This window comes from Medicago sativa, chromosome 3, assembly GCF_051527215.1.
Source record: "Medicago sativa cultivar Bolivia chromosome 3, Bolivia_mono, whole genome shotgun sequence".
Lineage (NCBI taxonomy): Eukaryota > Viridiplantae > Streptophyta > Magnoliopsida > Fabales > Fabaceae > Medicago > Medicago sativa.
In genome coordinates this window covers 19,093,964-19,117,590 of record NC_140751.1, presented here as the reverse complement: position 1 = coordinate 19,117,590, position 23,627 = coordinate 19,093,964, and the positions used below count along the sequence as shown (strand labels likewise).

General features: G+C 32.0%; 2 protein-coding genes across 2 annotated transcripts; both read left to right on the top strand.

The window, feature by feature from the left end:
* The first annotated feature begins 2,240 nt into the window (after positions 1–2,240).
* LOC146936188 (asterix-like protein) lies at positions 2,241–5,563 on the top strand. The gene is made up of 3 exons (XM_085751175.1): positions 2,241–2,429; positions 2,532–2,632; positions 5,229–5,563. The coding sequence occupies exons 1-3, from the start codon at positions 2,289–2,291 to the stop codon at positions 5,290–5,292; spliced, it is 306 nt and encodes a 101-aa protein (XP_085607301.1). The 5' UTR covers positions 2,241–2,288; the 3' UTR covers positions 5,293–5,563.
* A 1,593-nt stretch (positions 5,564–7,156) lies between these two features.
* On the top strand, positions 7,157–23,480 carry LOC146936187 (F-box/kelch-repeat protein At3g23880-like). Its single transcript, XM_085751174.1, has 3 exons — positions 7,157–8,185; positions 8,620–8,917; positions 23,182–23,480. The coding sequence occupies exons 1-2, from the start codon at positions 7,295–7,297 to the stop codon at positions 8,887–8,889; spliced, it is 1,161 nt and encodes a 386-aa protein (XP_085607300.1). The 5' UTR covers positions 7,157–7,294; the 3' UTR covers positions 8,890–8,917; positions 23,182–23,480.
* The last annotated feature ends 147 nt before the right edge of the window (positions 23,481–23,627 follow it).

Sequence of the window (23,627 nt, the reverse complement as noted above, 5' to 3'; positions counted from 1 at the left end):
TATCTTGTTTATAAATTACACAAAGAAAACTAGAACGGCAATTATAAATTTTAAGATAGTAATATAATGGATTGACGCAATAATCAAGATCTATTAGTTGTCAAACTCTCATATATGCTAGAATATCCAATTCAAAATTGACAGGAATAGAGGAACCAATTCATCAAGTGCCCAAAAGGCATTCGAATATAATGATATAAACATGTCAGTAGTTGTCAAGCTAATCAAAAATTTATGTACCGCTTTGAATAAGTAAGATACATGAAAATCAATTTTAGAAATCAGTGACATAATGAGCAAGTATAAAGTTGTAATTGGTGAATTAGTGAACGGGTAGGACAAAACCGAAAAAGAGAAATAGTTATTAAACGTTGACATTATAGAACATTGCCAATTGTTAATTGTTATCCATTATTATTGATTCGTCGCCAATTATTAACTCATGGATAAAGCAAATCGCACACAAGCATAGAATATCGCTGTTTAAACAGATTCGTGGCATGCTATCTAAAATAATAAACTAGTAAATTATAATTATAAAGACACAACCTGGAAGGTAGTACACCAACTGGCCGCCAACTTTTGTTTTTTTTAATCGGCAACGATGTGAGTAACTTCCAATCAGCGGATTGCAAAACGGCTACGGCGTGTTGGCATAACATGTTGAACGACTTCCTTCTGCGATTTCCATGATTGATGGTTTGATCTTCGCCGGCCAGAGATGCCGGGAAGGTATTAGGTTTATGAGTGTGGTCTAGGTTAGTTTTACCGTTTCCCATAGACGGCGGAATACTAGGATTCTAGGGTTTGGACTGATGATTAGATGCCTTGAGAATGCTCTCAAGAGTAGTATTTATAGCCTGTCATGGGCTTGGGTTTCGGTTGCTTGGTTCCCAAGCAACAGGGGTATTTATGTATTTTAGGCGGTTTCTAAAGGTTTCTAGAAGCCTAGAAGGGCGGTGCCTCAAGGCGAGCGCGCCAGAGTCTCAGGAGCCCTTCTGGAGGGCGCCTGAGCCTTTTTGGAGGTCTTAGAGCCTTTCTGGAGGGCTTCTAAGCCTTTAGGAATATTATGACGGTTCACTTACAATTTGAAATTCAAAATTTTCTATACTTATAATTTTAAGAGCAGAAAGTCGGACATTTTTTCCCGCTAGTTAATTAAAAATTTATCTATTTAGTCCTTTGGAAAAACATTTTTTTGAGAGGAATTTTATTGTACAACAATAACTTCCACCCGTGCATTTAATGTACAACAATACTAATGTACAACAATTTTATGAAAAGGCGTAACTTCCACCCGTGCATTTTCTTTAAAAAAATTAATGTATATCAAGAACATTTTAGAATAAATTATATTTTTTTTAATAACCATTTGATAATTTGAAGTTCCACAAAAAAAAAAAAGTCAGATCAATAATTGTTTTTGTTAGGGAAGGTCCGATAACAATTATTCCCGTGGAATTTTACTTTAATATGATATGAATCTTATCTAATACTCCCTTCATTTTTGTGTTAAACGTCGTTTTAGAATAGTAACATGAAATTAAGGAAGTTGATTTTTTTGAGTTTTTTCCTGCTATATCATCGCTTTAAACCACCAACAAATTCTTATTGTTTTTTTTTGGAACACATTTTTTTTATTTTGATATTCAAAGACTGCAGAAATACAAGGCGATGTGAAGTCTCTTTGATCCATATGCAATTTAAATTATAAAGAGTATATTTCATTAAATAATTAGCAGTTTGGTTAGCTTCACGCTTAATGTGTAAAAAATTTAAACTATAAAACAAACATTAAAATTAATACAATCTCCAATAATAAAGCCGACATAGATGAGAGATTCTTGATGAACATTCAACGCCAAAACGAAATTAAAAAATATCTCATTCTATTGTAAGAGAGTGATGCTAACAAGCTATTTTTTAAACACCCTCCCTATTATCACTCTCTTCCCAAACCCTCCCTCTTTTCAATAGATTTGATTTTATCTATTTCATCATTAACAAACAAGTGATATTTTTTTTTGGTGTTGGTCGGGGTTTGAACCACAGACTGTATTATGCATTGTCCACTCCATGCCAACTGACCTAAGCTCACGAGTACCACAAACAAACAAGTGATATGTTCTCTTTATATAACAAAACAATTTATTTTATTTTATTTATGTTAGAATATTGTAATTTACACTTAAATTTATTAAAAACTTTGTTATAAACATTGTTATAAGTAAAATAGGTGAAGAGAAAACTAGCGCGAGAGAGAGTAAGACAAAAGAGAGACTCAGAAGATGTCATCGCATGGGAGCGATCCACGTCAGCCATCATCGGCGAAGCCATACGTACCACCGGTGATAGCTCCACAAGATCTTCCGATCGATTACGCCGGTTTCATCGCCGTCTTATTCGGTGTCGCCGGCGTTATGTTCAGGGTTCGTATTTATCTATCATAGATCTCTTATCTTTTTCTTTTGATTTTGATTGATCTATCGATCGTTAATTAATTAATCTTATTATTATTATTGTTGTTTTAGTATAAGCTGGGTTCGTGGTTGGCTCTCATATTCTGTGCTCAATCCATTGTTAATATGAGGAATGTTGAAAATGATCTTAAACAAGTTATGATGGCTATGATGTAAGTTTCCAAATTTTTTATATTTTTGTTCATTCAACTCGATGATTTTTATATGCAGATCTATACTTTTGATTATGGAATAAGTAATCTTAAACCGTCATCTTCGACTTTGATTAAATTATTTAAGTAAAATTGGTACTGGATAAAAGGGATTGAATGTAAAGTGATTTATGTTTGGATGTATTTATGTAAAAGTGGATTTAACAATAAATTTAAGTCTAACAACAATTGTAGAAGTCAAAAGCTATAAATTCTAGCTTCAAGTAGAAATATGATCAGCTTATGAAGTGTGGAGTGCGAATTCTAAAAACAATTGTAGAAGTCAAAATCACTGTGGGTGCGTCGCCTATTTAGCACCGAGCTAAATAGGCACCCCCATTGTGGAGTGGCATTTCTTGGTGCTTAAGAAGATTAAGTTCTTATGTATTAGCTGTTTCAATGACCAAAGATAAGTCATGACAATGTGTTTTCATAAATGTTTCATATAAGCTATAAATTGTTTTTATAGGCTATCTTGGAGAGTGTTGGAAATAAAGCTAAAAGCAGCTTACATGTCATAAGTTGTTTCTATAAACTCTCTAAAAGTCTTACAAATACCCATAAAGGATTGTAGCTAGCTTCTGCTCGATTAGATAGATTGTTTGTATCTCAGCTAAGAAATAACAAAACAGTTGAGTTTTATTTTTTACATGCATAGGATGGAGAAAAAGTACAATAAAAGATGTGAAGGGAGTGAGATAGAGATTTTAAATGGAGTTGAAATGTTCTGGTGAATATGATATGACAGCGGGATTTATGATTAGGTGGAAGAGTTTGTATGTTTTGGTTGATTTCCTTTTATCTTGGCTGAATGTTTAGTCACATTAATTATTATAGATTTGTAAAATTATTAACTTAGCTGCCCATAGATCCAAGGAAAACAAATTGTTCTGATTTGGAGTGAGTCTTAAATTTAGACTAAGTGGATCCATTATGTCACGTCATATGTGTATACATACACAACAGTTTCTAGGGGGGCGTATTGGGGTACCAACATTTGATACATAGGCACATCCGATTTATAGAAGCTAATGAAGGCTGTGTGTGCTTTGAGACCATGCTCTCAGATCTAGTATTTGGGGGGCAATGAATCCATCAATTGAACTTGGCATGGTTGGCTGAACTTCACTCTTTCATCTTTTGGTTAAAAAAAAAGCTGAACTTCACTCTTTTATCTTCCACATTTTTTCTTTTCAATTGGTCATAACTTTTCTTCCACTTCAGCTGCTGTTGCACTCATCGTCCATTGTTTTCTTCTTTTAGTTTCTTTCTACTTGATCTTTCACTTTTTCTTCTATGGAAATTTCAGATTTTGCAGTCTTGTGAGGGACAGAATTGTCCCTCTTTACAAGAGAAATGTGAACTGATACACAGTTACTGGTGCGTAGATTACTAATGGTAGGATTGAATATCTTAGCATTGGTTCAGCTACCACTAAGTCATGTTTACGGACATAAGTTATTTTATTAGCCATAAGTCAAAAATATTAGTATTGAAAGAATCAAAGAAAGTGTTTATAAATCATTATTACGGAACAATGAATTGCTGCATGATGCAGAATCCAGAAGATACACCCAGTGTTTATAAACTTAATTAAGGCTAACTAACCATTTCAACTAAGCATAACCAACTATGTTCAACTAACTAAGCATTAGAAGTTATAGAATAAAAACAGCTGTGCGCTAACTGTACTGCTATCATCAACAACAACAGCAACTGAGCCTTTACCCACTAAGTGGGGTCGGCTACATGGATCAAATTACGCCATGATATCTATCATAAGTCATATTTCAGTCCAACTCATTATAGTTTTTCTAAATATTTACTAGTGATTTGACTATCCTCCACAGTTTTGACTATCCTCCACTAACTTACTGCCATCAAGAAATCTATTCCCTCTTATTCCCCAACTCTGGTAGAAATCAAGGTTACTACCTTAACAACCTAGAACAACCATTACAATCCAGTTGGACCTTAGAATGAAACAGACGTGGTTCATCAATTAGGCGCAGGTTCTTGTCATTGTAGAACAAAGGGACACTTGTAAAAGCTTATCACATATCCTGTTCAAGTATGGTCATCTAGGATATGAGTATGGTCATCTAGGATATGATGTCTATAACACAAAAATAGTCTAGTTGTCATTATAGAAGAAGAAATAACTACAGGTTTGCAATATATAAGTTACATTACATTGAATGATAAAAATACTCCATGAAATATACAATACAACCCGTTTTAATGATTCAGTAAGAACACAAGATTGGGGTATTAATATAAAGTTTAGATATTCTATGATGGAGAATGTCGTAAGAAAGCATTCTATAAAAAAAATTGACAAAAGGAAGCATTCTATATTTACTCCAGAATTACTGATATGACTATAATCGCCCAAGTTTGTGTGTAAGATGGTCATTCTAGCATTTTCTTTTCTTACTTTCACCTTTCAGCAACCATGATATCTAATGGTTTGTATTGAATATGCAAGTAATGTAAATTTCACACTAATTTCTTCATTGTCAAACTGTTGTTGACTTGATATTTATCTGAAACCCAGGTTTTCTTTAATGGGATTGATGACAAACTACTTTGGGCCTCCAAGACCTGGCAAGCAAAGTTGAGATCTCGAGTTCTTGAGATGAAAAATTACCTTTTTGTTGAGTCTTTTCAGGATTAGATCAACAAGCGCAAGAGGAAATTTAGAGTAATTCAGTGTCTGTGTTTTTCTAATTCGCTGTATTAAATATGCTTCTGAAACTGCATATCTGTCAATTTGGACAATTTGATGTTATAAACTTTGAAAGCTGAAGATAGATTAGTTAGGATTCTGAGCAGAGCTACATGATTATTAATGTGTTTGCCTATACGTTTATGCTATTGTGTTTTGACTTATTGCTTTCAAGGAGATGCAGAGGCAAACATACACTATAAGGGCCCGTTTCTTACAGCTGATTCCTAAAATAATTACTTCTAAAAAATTTCACTTTTCTAAAATGAGAATTTAAAAATTATCTAGAAATTCCTTTAATGGTAATGTGTTTGTGGTTTCTCTTTAAAATTATTTTTGATAGATAATTTTTAAAAAATATGTTTATTGTATTGTGATAAATAAACAATCTGCTGTTTTATTTGTATTATAAAAAAATTATGATATATTTTTTTTTGACAGAAAACAACTTACCTTGTTTCATTCAAAATAGCATTTTATTTTCAATTCAAGACGGGATATAATCAAATACTTGGGAACTGCATATAGCACAGATGCCCTTGCTAATTGTTGAGTGACGTTTGTTTGTCTTCTAAAAGAACTAATTATAGAGTTTTGGATATAAGTTTGCAATGAAGTTCAATTGATACTCTTAATTCCTAATTCATTGGGTGAAATTATTGCTTCCCTTAAACTCCAAGCTTCCACCTCGTATTTCCACACCAATATAGTCTTGTTCCTGAACAATTGTTGTCTCAATGTTACATATGATATCTATTGCAGCAGGTTTAGACCAATGCTGCACTATGCTACATCCCCACTGCTTCAGCCTGTGCTACATCATGACCCTACGAGCACTACCAATTAACTAAGCAGTCGTGTACCAATTGAACTGACATAACTGGCCTTACTTCAACATCATCCCATAGCGTTTTTTTTTACGGTTCCATACAGACAAAAATGTCATAGCAAAACTTTACAATTGCGTTTGAGGCATTAGCTCCAGAATTTGGAGAGAAAAAAGGCATAATGAATGAAACCATCAACTACGTTTAACAAGCCTTGAAAGACTAAGCCAGTTGCACTCCACACTTCGTGTAACTTGCTACACCCAATATGCCATTCATTTTCATAATTGTTTTTGCAATGGACACACCTAAATATATTAACTTATTTTTGGTTTCTTTAAAAAATTTCTTTGAATTTTGGTCCCTATAAATTTTCTTATGTAAGTTTTTGTTCTTGTTTTTTTACAAAAGTTCACGTTTTAAGTTCTAAGTAACTTTTTTTATTAGTTTAATAATTTAATCTCAAATCTTTATTAATTTATTTATACTTAAAATTAAAAATTAAATTGTTAAAATAAAGATTAAATTATTAAATTAATAATATTTTACTGTCTCAAAAAAAGTTGTTTTTTGCTTATAAATATGACCGGAGGGAGTACATATTTTGGAATGTGGTTAGTAAAATAGCTAATACACCAATGTTATCCAATGTTATTTTCCCTTAAAAAAATAATAAAAAAAATAAATAAGAAATACACCAATGTAATTTTAATCTATTATCCAACTAGAAACAAAACCCACCCTATCCTGACTCCACTATGGAATTCATAGTTATGCTACATTGAGTCGCACCAATACTATATGACAATCATGACATTCATCCAAACTGTTTTGCTACCTATTACCGTTAAATATTACCTTCCACGCATGGGTCGATGGTCTAGCACTCTAGTTTGGATTATTACGCACTGAAACGAATCACAAACATACATACCATTCCATTGAGTACTCAAACCCTAATTTTGGAACCTCTACTCCACTCTGCCACCGTGGAACTCACATACATAGATAGATCACATTCTGTTTTGTTTCTTCACAAACCATTCACTTAGTTGTTGCTGTAGAGAAATGGCGCTGGGTAACGATGAGGATGACCCAACCGCCACTCGGAGGCAGCGTTCCACCGGAACCCTAACATACCCACCGGAGCCGGAGCTTCCAACTCTTCCTTTTGATCTCCTGCCTGAGATTCTCTGCAGACTTCCTGTGAAATTACTCATACAGCTTCGGTGCCTCTGTAAGTTCTTCAATTCTTTAATTTCTGATCCTAATTTCGCGAAGAAGCACTTTCAATTCTCAACCAAGCGTCACCGCCTCATGGTAACCTCTAGGAACAACTTAGATGAGTTTGTTTTACATGATTATCCAATCCCCTCAGTGTTTTCTACTTCTACCGTTGTTACACAAACACAACTTTACCCTCCTTTTACTCTTGCTCGACGTAGCTACGTGATCGCGATCGCCATCGCCATTGTTATGTGCTCTTGCGATGGCATATTTTGCGGTGAGCTCGATCTTGGTTATTGTTTTGTGTGGAACCCTTCCATTCGAAAGTTTAAGTTATTACCTCCTTATGAAAATCCGCTCAAAGGTGATCCTTTTTCCATAAGTTTTGGGTATGATCATTTCATTGATAATTATAAGGTTGTTGCTATTTATTCCAAATATGAAGTTTTTGTTAATGCTTTGGGGACTGATTATTGGAGAAGAATAGAGAACATCCCTTATTATTACTACATCCGTCGATCTGGAATATTTGTCAGTGGCACTGTTAATTGGATGGCAAGCGATATTGCAGATTTGCATTTTATTATTTCTCTTGATTTAGAAAAGGAGTCATATCAACAACTTTTTCTACCTGATTCCGAGAACGAGAATGATTCGTGGAGGTGGAACTTGAGTCTGCTGATGCTGAGGGATTGCTTGTGTGTCTATGGAACTAGTGATATGTTTTTGAATGTTTGGATCATAGTCACATAATTCGCGGTTCGTTCCGGTACGTGGTACGGGTACGGGTTCGCGGTACGCGACAGGAGAAGAATTCGGTACGTATAGGGGTATACAGCTTCGGTACGCTCCGGTTCGTATTAGTAATAATACCTAAATAAATATAGTGAGCTATAAAAAAAAGTATTTTTTTTACCTAATTTCTTCTACCAAGTTTCTCACTCTCCACTCTTTGTTCATGTTCTTCTCACTCAGTCCTCAACTCATGGTGATTCATTTTATATTTACTTTGTAGTCTAAACCTTTTTTTCAACCAATCAGCGGTAACCATGCTTTGGTACGCTTGGTTCGCTGGTTTGTGCGTACCAATACGCCGAAGTACCCGAATTCGGTACTCATGTACCAATTCGCAATTCTCCCTTGATTACACGAATTATGTGACTATGGTTTGGATTATGAAGGAGTATGGAAATCAAGAGTCTTGGACTAAGTTGTATAGTGTTCCTAAAATGCAACATCGGGGTTTCAAAGCCTATACTGTTTCATATATTTTTGAGGACGACCAACTGCTGGTGGGGATTGTTGGTATGCGAAGTGGCAATAGAAAGTTGGCTGTTTATGATTCCGAGACGGGCACTTTGAATATTCCAGAGTTTGAAAACATCTATGAACAGATATACTCAAATGTCTACATTGAGAGTTTGATATCGCCCTAAGCTGGGATTCAACGGCTACATTTATATGGTTAGTTTCTTGTTTGTGTTATTTATTTTACGCATTCTCTGATTTTTGGATACTTGTTGGATCATTGTTAATCAATGGTTGATGGTATCTATAGGTTGAACATAGTTTTTATTTTCAATAGTTTGGTTAATTTGAATTGTTGATTCTCTCACATCTTGCATTATATTTTAAATAGTCCACAATCATGAACTAAACTGAATATGTTATATAATACTATGTGATGTCACTTTTTAAAGAATATTGAATATCCAATTTTAGCACATATGTTGCTCTGAATATTAGTTTTTATAAAGTGTTTTAGCAATGAGATGGAAGGTATTCGTCAGGGACTAAAGGAAGTAGATAGTGGTAATTACAGGATTTTGGCTTTGGCTTATGAAAAAGCTTATTTGGGACATATTAGATGTTTTGTAGTGAAGCTGCCTTTGTTGCTCGCAGCTTTCGAATTCAACAATTTCACCCACCATTGTTCCTGATCTTTTTTAATGGCATTCTATCGTTCTTTTGTTGAATGGAAAATTCTATGGTGAAGTTGTTAAATTGACTTTTTCGGTGAAGTTATCCTACATCCAATAATAATGCGCCACATTTTTAAATAACGTCATGTCATGTTGATGGTTGCATGGTATGTAGTGTGTACCTTCAGTCAAATTTAATTGTATTTTAACTCTTAGATTTTTTGAACCATCAGATTAAACACATCATTGGTGTTATTGTGTAGCCTTTCACATTATATTATTTCCTTTCTCCTTTTTTCTTTCTTCTCCAAAAATTAAAATGTCTTGATCTGTGTTATTAAAGTTTCCAGATCTATATAACTGAATAAAAAAACATGATAATGTCTTATTTTTTATTTTAATTTACTTAATTACCTTAATCCAAAAAACCTACTCTAATATTCTTCTTCTCTCCAGTACTACCAGTATCATCCTCACCAAACTTTATCACATTTCCTGCCCTATTTTGTTCTTTACTTCATCATCATCATCAAACAAGCTTCTCCAAAAGTTCTACAACACCGTCTTTTTCTTGTTTCAATTACATCCAACAATATATTCAATCATCTTTACCAATTCAAAATAACAACTCTCTAAAATAACAAATATGTTAATTCTGGAATCTCAATTTCCCACCTTTCCTTCCTTTTTCATCAATGACGGCGGCGGTAAAGATGGTGACGGCGGCGGCGGTCTGACGGCGGAGATTGGGTTGAGAGAGAGAAGACGAAGGGGTGTTGAGAGAGAAAAAACGCCGGTGTTCGGTGTGAGAACGGTGGGTGTATCTCCGGTGAGAGAGTCTTGTTGTGAACGAGTTGACTCGGTCGAGTCACGAACGAGTCATTGTTGCTTTCTCTTTGATGTTCAAATCTAAACGATTTTGTCAATGTCTTTTTGTTGTTTCTTTTTGTTGTTGCTGGTGTTTCAGTTCCAATTTGCTGTTGTTGTTGTTGTTCCAATCTACATGGATTCATCACTGCATTATTCCAAAAAAAAAAAAATTGTTGTTCAAATTGTGGGCAGAGTGAGAGGGAGGGATTCATTGATGGATCTGAAATGTTGAGTGTAAAAAGTGATTGACGTAGAGGATAAGTTTGAAGGGTGAGAGGGTTTGAAATTAGGGGATATGAGCGCTAAAGTGATAAATTGTGAAATTTGGGGATGAACTTGCATTCAATTTCTGGGTTTGATGAGTTTTTATGGTTAAAGATGGAGAAATTTGAGGTTGAAGATGAACATTGATGAATTTGATATTATTTCATGAAATAGCTAAATGTTAAAATCAATTAATAAAATACTCCCTCCGGTCTCAAATATAAGAAAAATTCTTTTTTTAGGTTCATTGAATAATTAATGTATCTGCTTTACAATGTAGACCACATACATTAACTACCCAATGAATCTAAAAAAGGAATATTTTCTTATATTTGAGACCGGAGGGAGTATATTATGTAATTTTAAAGTGGGGTAGTGGTTTTGTGTCCCATAAACCCTGTTTGATTCAGTGTTAGTGATTTTTTCAAAATTAAATATTTTTCAACGTGACAGCTGCTAGAAAATTGTAGCAATAAATATCATGTCTTTAAATATTTATAGCAATAAATATTCCAATAACATTTTTCTTATATATTTTCTTATATGATATGTATATATTATATATTATTATTATTATTATTATTATTATTATTATTATTATTATTATTATTATTATTATATATTGATGTTTAAATTATTGAAATTTTATTTTTAATAAAATTATAATTAGGTATCTACTATAAAATTTTCAAAATTTTATCATATCGACTATTGTCTAAAAAAAATATTGACTTTCTCATATCGGTACATAAAAATTTGCATCGCAGATATAACCAAATAAAACATGTTGACTTTCTCACACCGGCACATAAAAAAAATATCGATTTTCTCATATCGGCACATAAAATATACCGACGTTCTTAATCAAATGAAATCACTAATTTTGTGGGTCTAATGAAATCACTCTTGTCCGACGACTGAAAAGAGTCTAGGTCACAAACAGAAACAAATATAATCAATCAGACTGTTGATTATGACCTTAATAGAGTTAGAAGGAAGTAGGAACTAGAATTTTTCATATCAGAATCTGATTGGTAAGTCGATCTGACAAACTATTCCTTCAGAAACCTTGTCAACTGGAAAGTACGTTTGCCCGACGACCCGACGACCGAAAAGAGTCTAGGTCACAAACGGAAACAAATATAATCAATCAGACCGTTGAATATGACCTTAATAGAGTTAGAAGGAAGTAGGAACTAGAATTTTTCAGATCGGAATCTGATTGGTAAGTAGATTTGACAAACTATCCCTTCAGAAACCTTGTCGACAGGGAAGTACGCTTGTCCGACGACCGAAAAGAGCCTAGGTCACAAATGGAAACAAATATGATCAATCAGACCGTTGAATATGACCTTAATTGAGTAAGAATGAAGTAGGAACTGGAACTTTTAAGATCGGAATCTGATTGGTAAGTCGATCTGACAAACTATCCTTTTAGAAACCTAGTCGACTGGGAAATATGCTTCTCCGACGACTAAAATGAGTCTAGGTCACTAACGGAAACAAATATAATCAATCAGACTGTTGAAGATGGCCTTAATTGAGTAAGAAGGAAGTAGGAACTGGTATTAAACATACATAATTAACTGGAATAATTTAAGCACATTAAACTACTAAAATAAATAAACCAACACATTCCTTAAAATAATAAAAAAAAATAAACCAACACATTAACAAAATCAAGCATGTCTCTAAAAAAAACAAAATTAAGTATGTAAAAATAAAATAAAATTTTTAAGCCTCCTTCATATAAAAATTCATCAGTATATAGTGCAAACGCAACAAAAATTTATCAATAAATTCGCTATGGTTCGTTGATAGTAATGCTTTGGATGTACCTTGAGGTTTCAGGTTTGATTCACATGTTTACTAAAACTCACATGTTAATTTATTTTAATCAGCATTTTTTTGAAAGCAAAACAAAAATAAAAACAACAAAAGGTTCGGCTAGGGATCAAACTCGCAACCTTGGTTTCAGGTTTGGTTCCCATGCTTACTAAAACTCACATGTTAATTTATTTTAATCAGCATTTTTTTGAAAGCAAAACAAAAATAAAAACAACAAAAGGTTCGGCTAGGGATCAAACTCGTAACCTTTAAAATGAATTAAGCCGCTGCAACGCATGAAATCAATTAATAATATTTTCTTTCCTTTCATACATCCATCAAACACACCAGAAAATAAAAAACTAAAAACCCATAAAAACATTTTTTTCCTTTATTTGTTTCTATATTTTCTAAAAAAATGATACATTATTTTTTTTTTTAAGGGGGAAGATGATATGTAATAATGTAAATATTACATTTAAAAATGATGTGTCCTATGTTTTTGATAAATGAATATGTAATATACTTATATATATATACTCCCTCCGTCTCGTTTTAAATGACCTAATTTTTAAAAGTGTACTATTCATATAACATGCTTTGACCTTATTTTTCTATTAATACATAAATACAAAATATAGCATATAAGATCTTGTTGGATTCGTCACGATGAATATTTTCAAAATATTTTATTAATTGAAATACAAAATATAGCATATAAGACCTTGAAAGATATATAAGCGCGTTTAAGACTAGGGGTATAATGGTAATTGCGCCTGAGGGACTATTTAAGGACTTTAGTCCAAATTTTTCACACAATCCTCTTCACTTTCTCTCACTAGGGTTTGAAAGAAAGTTTTGCTCTCCCTTCTCTCTAGAAATCGGTCATCATCATCATCCTTCACCCATAATTTTTGCTTCCTTTTTCTTCTCTTTGGAATCAATTATAAGATGATTAGGGTTTATGGTTTTGGATAGGGAAGTATTGAAGCAATCTTCTCTTTTCTTCTCTACACCTCTTTCTACTCATGATCCTCCCTTAATCTTCACTTAATCCTTCAAGAAGTTAGAATTGAAGCAAGGGTAGAGTTTGGTGTTTGTTGGTGACAAGTTGGAAGCAAGCTTCACCAAACTTTCATCTTTCAACTAGGGTTTTGAGCTTAGGGTTTGTTGTCAAGAACTTGGAGTTGTGTACATATTCTCAGGTTATTTCAAGGTGAGTTCTAGGGTAGTTCCATTCCATAAGATGAGTGTTAAAGCTTGCATGAAAACTATATATCTTTTCTAGGGTTAATGTATAGGAAAGTTACCCCTTATATGCCATGCATCTTTATACTTGTGAATACTTGCATAATAGCTGTTTTACAGGTCCTATATGACTTCTAGTACTATGGTATGTCTTGGGATGCCTTGCTTTGAGGTTTTTGGGTTTAAAATGTCATTTTTACATGTTCTGGACTGCCATAACTCGCCATGGGGAGCTATTACTCGCCACGGCGAGCTGGAAGTGCGAATGGGGGGTTCCACTCGCCCCCAACTCGCCTAGGCGAGTAACTACTCGCCTCCCACACCATTTCACTCGCCATGGCGAGCAGACAGTGGGGGAGACTCCTTGTTTTGCTCGTCATGGCTGGTATGGGCATTTCGCGGGCGGTTTTCTTAGAACAAATCTTGAACGGTAACCCCTCAATTCAAGACATCAAGGCATAGTTTCCAAAAGAATGTTTCTTGAATGTTAAGCAAGTATTCATTATGCATAAATGAGCATGGCATACGAGGGAGTTTATTAGATAAGTTGAATGGGCATTATGTAATAGTGTAGGAGAGGAATGGAACTAGAGCCTCGACGTAGATGTTGAGAACTAGGATGTAGATCAAGATTAATTATGTTAAGGGTAATGAATGTCTTTTATGATTATGAACTTATATGTATTGCCCTAAGGATCGATCAAGGATCCGAGTTAAAGGAATTTAACTCAAGTGGTTATAGATTAATCATTCATGTATGCATAAGATTATGACTAATACAAGATGTAGGTGTTCGTGTCTCTCGCTATCCACGTTAGGGGGATACGAGAGGTTCTCGACCTAAGGGGAACGGTTCAAGCCGCAAGGGACCCGCACGACACTGAAGGAGTCCGATGTACGTACATCGGTCATGTATGGGAGTGTACTCGGGGTTACTCCACCCGGGACTCTCCGTAAAACAAACCAAGATTATGTTTGATTGTTCAACCCTAACATAATGATATAATGAATGTGTTCATGCATGATTATGATATGATGATAGATTTGAGCAAGTTATAAAAGATTGCCAAGGACGATCTTAGGATACCCTATTCGTCCGGTATAGGTTGTGCCATGATTGGATTCATGTTTAGGCTTAGATACATTTAGCGTATCATAGCAAAGCGGTTCTAGGAACCCTTAACCGCCATGGCACGTATGTTGATTAGCAAGCCTATAACAAATAGGAAAGACCTAAGACGGATATAGCATGCACGACCGTCAAAGGTACAAGTCCACACACGTATAATCAACCGTCAGGTTGTAAAGTAGACACGTGATAACCATAGGTTATCCCCGAGGTTATCACTAGCCTAGGGCTAGAAAGAAATCACTGAGACATTATGTCTCACCCAACTCCTTATTTGTTCAGGTTCACAGGTTGCGCAAGGAAAAGGTAAAGAAAGAGTCTTGGATTGATCGTGACTTCATGGAATTGCTTTGTTGTGAAATAGAGATGTATATGTTATATTATAAGATGTGTTTTTATGGGTCTTGTAGCTACCCTATGTATGTTAAACCTTTTGGTGAAATAATGTAACATAGTAGCTTTGGATGGTGTTGTAACTGAATTTCCGACTTGATGTCGTGTTTTGTATTTGTATAATTAATGTATCCAATGCCAGTTTAACGCTTATTTGAATATTCTAGACACTTTCAAATTTAGGCGTTACAGTACATGGTTGCGAAAAATCGCAACTTTTATGTTCCACAACTTTTATTTAAAATTTAGTAATTTATCAAATAAAAAACTTATTAATTTCAATTCACTAAAAAAATGAGTGAGAATAGGTCATGAGTTTCCTATTTAACGGTGAAACACAAAATCCACAACTGATGAACTGTAAATATTTAACGGTGTTTTGAATGTATAATAAAATAAAATAAAAATTGAATAGAAATACTATATTAATTTTGATATTTTGAAAATGCTCATGAGTTTTTAAAATTTTATCATATAGACTATCTCATAACGATACATAAAAATTTAGGCTTAAAAATGAATTTCGTCCCTGTAATATAAGCGTGTTTTGATTTTCGTCCCTGTAAAAAAAAAGTTTGAATTACGGCCCTGTAAAATTTTTTTTGTTTGAAAATGGTCCCTGGGCCCACTGTAGCGCTGATGTGGCATGGCATTCGCCTCGTGGCAGTTGCTGACTGTGCAACTTTTGCCACGTGGCACTGACGTGGCGTGCCACATAATATTAAATTTTAAAAAATATTTTAAAAATTCTGAAAATTGTTTTTAAAATTAAAAAATATGAAAATAATTTTAAAAGTCATAAAAAATTACCGAAAAAATTCTGAAAATTATAAAAAATTTCCGAAAAAATCTGAAAATTTTTTCAAAAAATCTGAAAATAAATTTAAAAATCATAAAAAATTTCTGAAAAATCTGAAAATAAATTTAAAAATCATAAAAAGATTTCAAAAATTTTAAAATTTATAATTTTTAATTTCGAAAACTTAAAAATTTTAAAAAATTTCTAAAATTTATAATTTTTAAAAAAAATTGAAAATTTTCGGGATTTTTCAGATTTTTAAATTTTTGAAAATTTCGAAAATTAATTTTCGAAGAATGTGAAAAAAAAATTCCGAAAAATTTAAAAAAATGTGAAAATTTTCGAAGAATGTTGTAGCTAAGAATTAATTTTTTTCCGAAAAAATTTTAAAAATTTTTAAAAATTAAAAATTCCGAAAAAAATAAATTATAAATTTTCGAAATTTTTTTAAATTTTCAAAAAAAATTTTAAAAATTAAAATTTTTTTTCCGAAATATTAAAATAAATTTTTTCATAAATTTTTATTTTCTGAAATATTAAAATAATTTTTTTTTGAAATTATGAAATATATTTTCTGATTTTTTTCTGTAATTAATATATATATATTCTGAAATTTTTCGAAAAAACTGAATATAATATATTAATTTCAGAATATATATTATATTTTTCTGAAATTATGTTTTTCGAAAAAAATTTAATATATAATTTTCAAATTAAAAAATCTATTTAATTATTACTGGTGTATTGAGTTAAACATGTGACATGTTATTCGAAATTTTTTTATGATTTTTAAATTTATTTTCAGATTTTTCGGAAATTTTTTATAATTTTCAGATTTTTTTCAAAATTTTTTATGATTTTTAAATTTATTTTGGGATTTTTCGGAATTTTTTTTATTATTTTTAGATTTTTTATGATTTTTAAATTTATTTTCAGATTTTTTTAAATTTAAATAAATTATTTTCAGAATTTTATTTTTATTTTTTATTTTTTAATTATGTGGCACGCCACGTGGCAAAAGTTGCACAGTCAGCAACTGCCACGTGGCCAAACCCTTGCCAACTCAGCTGAACAGTGGGCCCAGGACCATTTTCAAACAAAAAAAATTTTACAGGGACGTAATTCAAACTTTTTTCTTGACAGGGACGAAAATCAAAACGCGCCTATATTACAGGGACGAAAATCATAATTAAGCCAAAAATTTATTTCCATAGATAAAAAGCACATAAAACCTACAATAAATACAATGCAAATATTTAACGATGTTTTGCATATAAAATTAAAAAAGTTATTTAATAAAAATATTTTATTAATGTTGATTACCATCAAAATAGACAATATAACTATCATCGCAGTTTTATACGACCCGTGCATTCTTATAGATTGAATTTCCTAAAGCATGAAATTAATGATAATTATTTTTGTTCATTGAATACAATTTAAAACCCAAAATAAAGTTAAATAAAATCAGAATGTTTGACCCTCGGCAAACCTTTTTGAAAGGTTGGTCGCGCGTTCGATTCCTATAATGTTGATTTTTTTTTTTTTTTTTACTACTTCATCTTCTACCTTCAAACGGGTCATAATGACCCGGTTGAAACCCATGCGACCCGAAACCGAAAAACCATAACTTTAAGCCATCTTAAAGGTAATGCTTAATGTTACGGGAATGTCAAAACAAGAAAGGCACAAATTAATCATGTCCCTATAATTTAAACAAGGCACAACTGTGATTTTCATCTTTCACGTAACTACCTTTTTTCAATTTAATTAAAGCCGAGCATGTATGCATTCTTGTTGTTCTTGTGAAAATTGTTTCGTAACAATTAGCAGTGTTTCTTGTAAAAAAAAAAAACAATTAGCAGTGTTCTTTTTTAATTATGTAATTTATTTATTTTTAATTTTTTAGATTTTTTTTCTCATGAAGATGATGAATAAGTTGATGAAGATGATGAAGGTATGATAAAGATGTTGAAGAGTGATTTAATAAAAATCTGGATGAAAGAGAATATGAATAAATAAAGAAAGAAAATGTAACAAAAAAAAATAAAGAAAGAAAAAATTAGAGAGGAGAGAGAATTGGAATTAGAAGAAAAATCATGTGTAGAGAGTGTACCACAATAACATAGAGATCAAATAAATCTAACGGTTAAGATCTTGAAAGAAACTTGTCCATGGTGGAACATATGAAGAAGTGATCCATATTAGAATTTGTTCTACATTTGACGTGTCATCACTTGAAATATGATTGGCTGAACCGAAGAAGTCAATTGTCCGACTTCACCGTAGAAGCTCCCTTGTTGAATTTGGGTAATTGCCTATTAGTAAATGTAAATCATCATAAACTAGTAAGCCGCTTCAACCATTGGTGCTGCTTTCGTCATTCTATCAACTGGGAAGAATTTGCATGATGCAACTGGGTCATGAAGTTGTAGAGAAGAATAAGCTTCAATGATAATTTTGAAAATTAGTGTAGTTGTATAATTTATTGGAAGAAGTTTCTGCAGAAATAGTTTCAGTTACAGAAGGTCCATCTTTTATTTTCTTTCATGTTATGTTGATAGAAGAATCCAATGGCATTGGTAATGTTGAAGAATCAGTCAATGCTACATGATCATCACCTTTATTTTGTTGGCGCTCCTTCATTTTTAATACTTGCTGCGTCATCACCACCAAGGTTATCAAAATCGGGACTTTACTTCAAGTCGAAAGGGAGTAGCAAAATCGGGACTCGTAAAATCGCAATCAAAATCGAAGGATTTTACTCAGGGACTTTTGTAGAATCGATATAGGATAGCAAAGTCGGGACTCGTAAAATCGCAATCAAAATCGAGAATTCTACCAAAAAAAAAAAGTTAAATATATGTTATAAATTGCATATACATAAATGACTAAAGTTCAAAGTTCACAAAATACATATACATAAATGACTCAAAGCCTAGATGCAAATATTCTTTAGTAGTCATAATAATGGTAAATAATCTAGACAAAATACTTAAAGGCAAATCCTAAATGCCCGTGTAACTATTGAGGAAGTGTGGGGGAAGTGAAAGAATGAAATTTTTTGGCCTTTTGGGTATTTATAGAACCGGGTCATGGATTCAAATCGGGTCAATTTACGAACCGGGTCAAAAATTGACCCTTATCAAAAAATGAACAAAATCCTTCAAAATCCATCAAAATCCTGCGATTTTGAACGGATTTCACGATTTTATGCGATTTTGTGCGATTTTGATAGGATTTTGCCTGTTTTTGGGACTTTTCTATGGATTTGAGTCGTTGAAGCTACGCAAAGTCGCAAAAACCAGGATTTTGGGACTTAAGTCGCGTTTTTGATAACAATGATCACCACCACTAACCTCTTACTGATCATAGTGGATCAGATCATCTTCTGAGTCTCGTTCTTAAGATCCTTCTTCATATGTTGGTCACAAGATATATTTTGATTTTCTGCAATCTATAATTATTGTCAAGACATTCTATAGAATGTGTCAAGACATTCTATAGAATGTGAAAACTGAGAAAGTATCAAGTTGAGTTGGAATTGAAGTCACTTGGATTGAAAGGTGAGTGTATTGGAGATGAAGATCAACCAAAGTAATTTTATTTTTTTTGGGGGGGGGGGGGAAATTTAGATTCTTGATCAGAAACTTCAAGAATCAAATAGAAAGAAGTAAAAAGAAACTTCAAGAATAAAATAGAAAGAAATTGTATTTAATAGATTCACTTTTTCCTATTTATTTTCTCTGGTTTGTGTCTGCATCGCTATAAGCTCATTATTTTTCTTTAGAACCCTTCAATTCATTGTTCTTAATTTCTGCTAAGATATTTATAATTATTTTTTAGGCTTAAATATGCAAACCGTCCCTGTAATTTGGGCGAGTTTTGATTTTCGTCCCTGTAAAAAAAAAATTTAAAAACATCCCTGTAAAATTTTTTGTTTTAAAAAGGTCCCTGACCCCACTTTTTTGCTGACATGGGATGGTTTTGGCCACGTGGCAGTTGATGACTGTGCAACTTTTGCCACGTGGCAGTCCACGTCATTTAAAAATTTAAATTTTTTTAATTTTTGAAAATTATTTTAAAAAATTTTAAAAAATCATAAAAAATTCCAATTTTTTTTTAAAAAATGAAGAAAAAAAATTGGAAAATACTTTTTTGAAAAAATGTAATATATAATTTTCAAATTAAAAAAATTAATTTTCGAAAATTTAATATTCACTTTTTTTTTCAAATTTTTTAATTTTAACAGTTTTTTTCCAAAAAAAATTTCCAGATTTTTTTTTCGAATTTTTATATGATTTTTAAATTTACTTTCAGATTTTTTTAATTTAAAAAAGAATTTTCGAAATTTTGGAATTTTTTTTTTTTAATTTATATATTCATATTTTTTAAACGCATTATGATTTGTTATGAAAATATATAAACAGATTATTTTCACATAATTTTAAAAAATATATAATCAGATTTTTTCGAAATTAATATTATGATTTTTAAAAAAAATTCAGTTTTTTAATAATTTTCGAAATTATATATTCTGATTTTAAAAAATTATATAATTTTCCATTTTTTTCATATTTCAAAAAAATTATATTTTTTAAAATTATATAATCGGAATTTTTTTTTAAATATTTTTAGGATTTTTTTATTTTTTAAAATTATTTTCAGATTTTTTAATTTAAAAAAACAATTTTCAGTATTTTTAAAATATTTTTTAAAATTTAATATTATGTGGCAAGCCACGTCAGCGCCACATGGCAAAAGTTGCACAGTCAGCAACTGCCACGTGGCCAAAACCATGCCACTTCAACGTTTGGGTGGGGCCAGGGACCTTTTTAAAACAATAAAAATTTTACAGGGATGTTTTTAATTTTTTTTTTTTACAGGGACGAAAATCAAAACTCGCCCAAATTACAGGGACGGTTTGCATATTCAAGCCTATTTTTTATTGGGTTAATTATGTTTCTAGTCCCTATAAAATAGCGACCTTGTAAGTTTAGTCCCTACTTAATTTTAATAACATTTTTAGTCCCTATAAAAAAAAATTTACTTATAATTTTAGTCCCTGCTAAAACAAAGTTTGATTAATTATCCTTAAACTCTTAAATTTTTGAACAATTTTTTTGAGACAAGATTAGAACACTATGAAAGGTTCGTTTACTAAAATTTAGAATTTTCTGACATGAAATGAATTAAATATGAATTTTTTAAAACGACAAAAGTTAAAGATAAAAAGTAATAAAATCTGGATGTAGAAATCAAATTTTGCAATAATTTTTTGCGGACGAACTTTTAGTAATGTTCTAAACATGTCTGCAAAAAATTGTTCAAAAATTTAAGAGTTTAAGCATAAATTAAATAAATTTGAATTGATTAGGGACTAATACTCAGTGCAGAAAAACAAAATTAGGGACTAAAAATGCTATTAAAATTAAGTATGGACTAAACTTACAAGGTCGCTATTTTATAGGGACTAGAAACATAATTAACCCTTTTTTATTCTGCTATTATGTGTTAGTTTTAAGTAGTTTATGAAGTAAATGAAGAAATTGGAGTTCCAGCTTAGCCAGGTGTAAGTTTAATTGCTTCTTTAAATAGTTTGTTGACTTGTTTACTTTATACACTAGTCTTGTATGATTGTGTTGATTACTGAAAATGATAACATTTAACAAGGTTTTCTTTCAATATTAATTAACCTTCTATAAATGATTGTGTCTAGTATTGCTAGATGATTGACTTTCTTGCATTTGTTGGTTAACTTGAACTTGTTTCATGTCATACTTTTGGCTCACTCTTAGAAACAATTCTTAGACACAACTTTATGATGACATTGACTTACTCTTGTGCTCCCTAATATATAGTTCTCACCGCTGCAATTCACATTAAATCATATCCCTCTTATCTTGTATATATATATGAAACTCATAGTTTGTTATATCATTGCTCTAAAATATGTAGCAATTCAATTCTCCAAATCTTGCAGTTATAAAATCAGCACAATTTTTTGTTGTTCTGAGGATTGGGTTCTTAGACCATTCACTCTTGTGATCATCATACACTTAACTTTTGCGTGATGAACTCGTATATAGCTTTCTGAAACTTATATTGAGATTGTAATGCATTTCTATGCCACATTTTCGTTTCTCTGGTTTTGAGAATTAGAAGGAATGTTGCACACGTTTGAGTATTTTCCATGAGGATGAAAAGGTGAGGCTGTTAACAGAATGTCAACATGTTTATCATTATGAGTGCTTGGATATGTGGTTTAGTGCTCATCCTAGTTTCCTGCTCTGTAGAGCTTCCTCCATACATGTTAGTCATAAATTTTATAAACAATTTAACTTGTTATTAATTTCTTGGCAAGTTTATGTGTTGTTAGTGCTGAAATAATCATATAGGACGTTAATTTTTTCAGTTTTCAATTATGGGTTACCAATACCACTCAGTTGGTTTTGATGGTAATTATTATTTGAAACATTTTGGTTTATGTTTTGACATAATACTGGCCTTTTAATTGTGCATATGATTGATTTTTTTTGGTGTCACTACTAAGTGGTGTAAAGTTTTGTGATTCGCTGGCTTGAAATGTTAACATCATTTATGCCATGCATTTATTCGTTAGCTTCTAAGTATTCACTGCCTTGTCTTGTGTGTTGATAGAGAGATGGGAGAGGGAAAAAAGTGAACAAATCGTTACAGGGGAAAAATGGCTGCAATGTTGCCCGTGACATAGAGAGATGGAGTGAGAGGCCACACTTTCAGCTCAAAAATCCGATTCATTTTTACGATCCTGGCTACAATTTTGCGATCTCATGATCTTGGCTACAGTTTTCTCACCAAGTGATCTTGTACAAGATCGACAATTACGATCTTACGATTTAAGCCGTGATTTGGATAGTATTCATAAATTCAAATTGACAATAACCTTGGCTACAGTTTTAATGTTTTATCTCTTGTCTTTTGAGAACTGATTATTGTTGTCGAATGTTTAATGTGAAAATGAAAGTTTTGTATATTTTAGACTTTTATTTGCAGGAGATTTAAAGTTGTTTTGCTGATAAGATATATGGTCATCATATTGTTGTGTAAATGATATTATTGAATTCTTAGACGCACACAGCAGTGTACAATTCCATAGCATTGGTGAAATGAGATTGTAATGAAGTTCATTTCCATGTGTGTTTGCCTTATAATATGTCTCAATATTTTAATTTTAATTGCACATGAAGCCTCAAAATAGACTTATAGCATCATAGTTGGAATGTCACTTTTTCAGGTTGATTGTGTTTGTTCGTTTCAGTAGAAGGGTTATTCGCTGGCTGGCTGAGTTGCTTATGTTCATTTTGTGGTCTGGAGCTTTGCTGAAGATGGCGGTGAAATGGAGTAATAGTTCTAGTGTTGTGGAATTCCTAAGTTCAGTTTAATTATTTCTTGTGGAGTCAAACTATATGAGGTGAACAAACTATATGTTCTAAATAGTAAGGATAAACTTGTCTCTGACTTTATTATTGTATGTTATTTGTCGAAAAATACAATCTTCAAAGTCTAATTTAACTGTTTGACTTCTATGTTTCACTGTGTTATCTTGTTCTACCAGAAAAAAGAGTTGTACTCTTGTTCCACGCGTTTCTGTTAGGGTACCCCCATTAAAATAATAGCTGGCAGTGCAGGAAAAGCTTGAAAATACACACATGGGTTTCACACTATAAAGCTTAATCTACT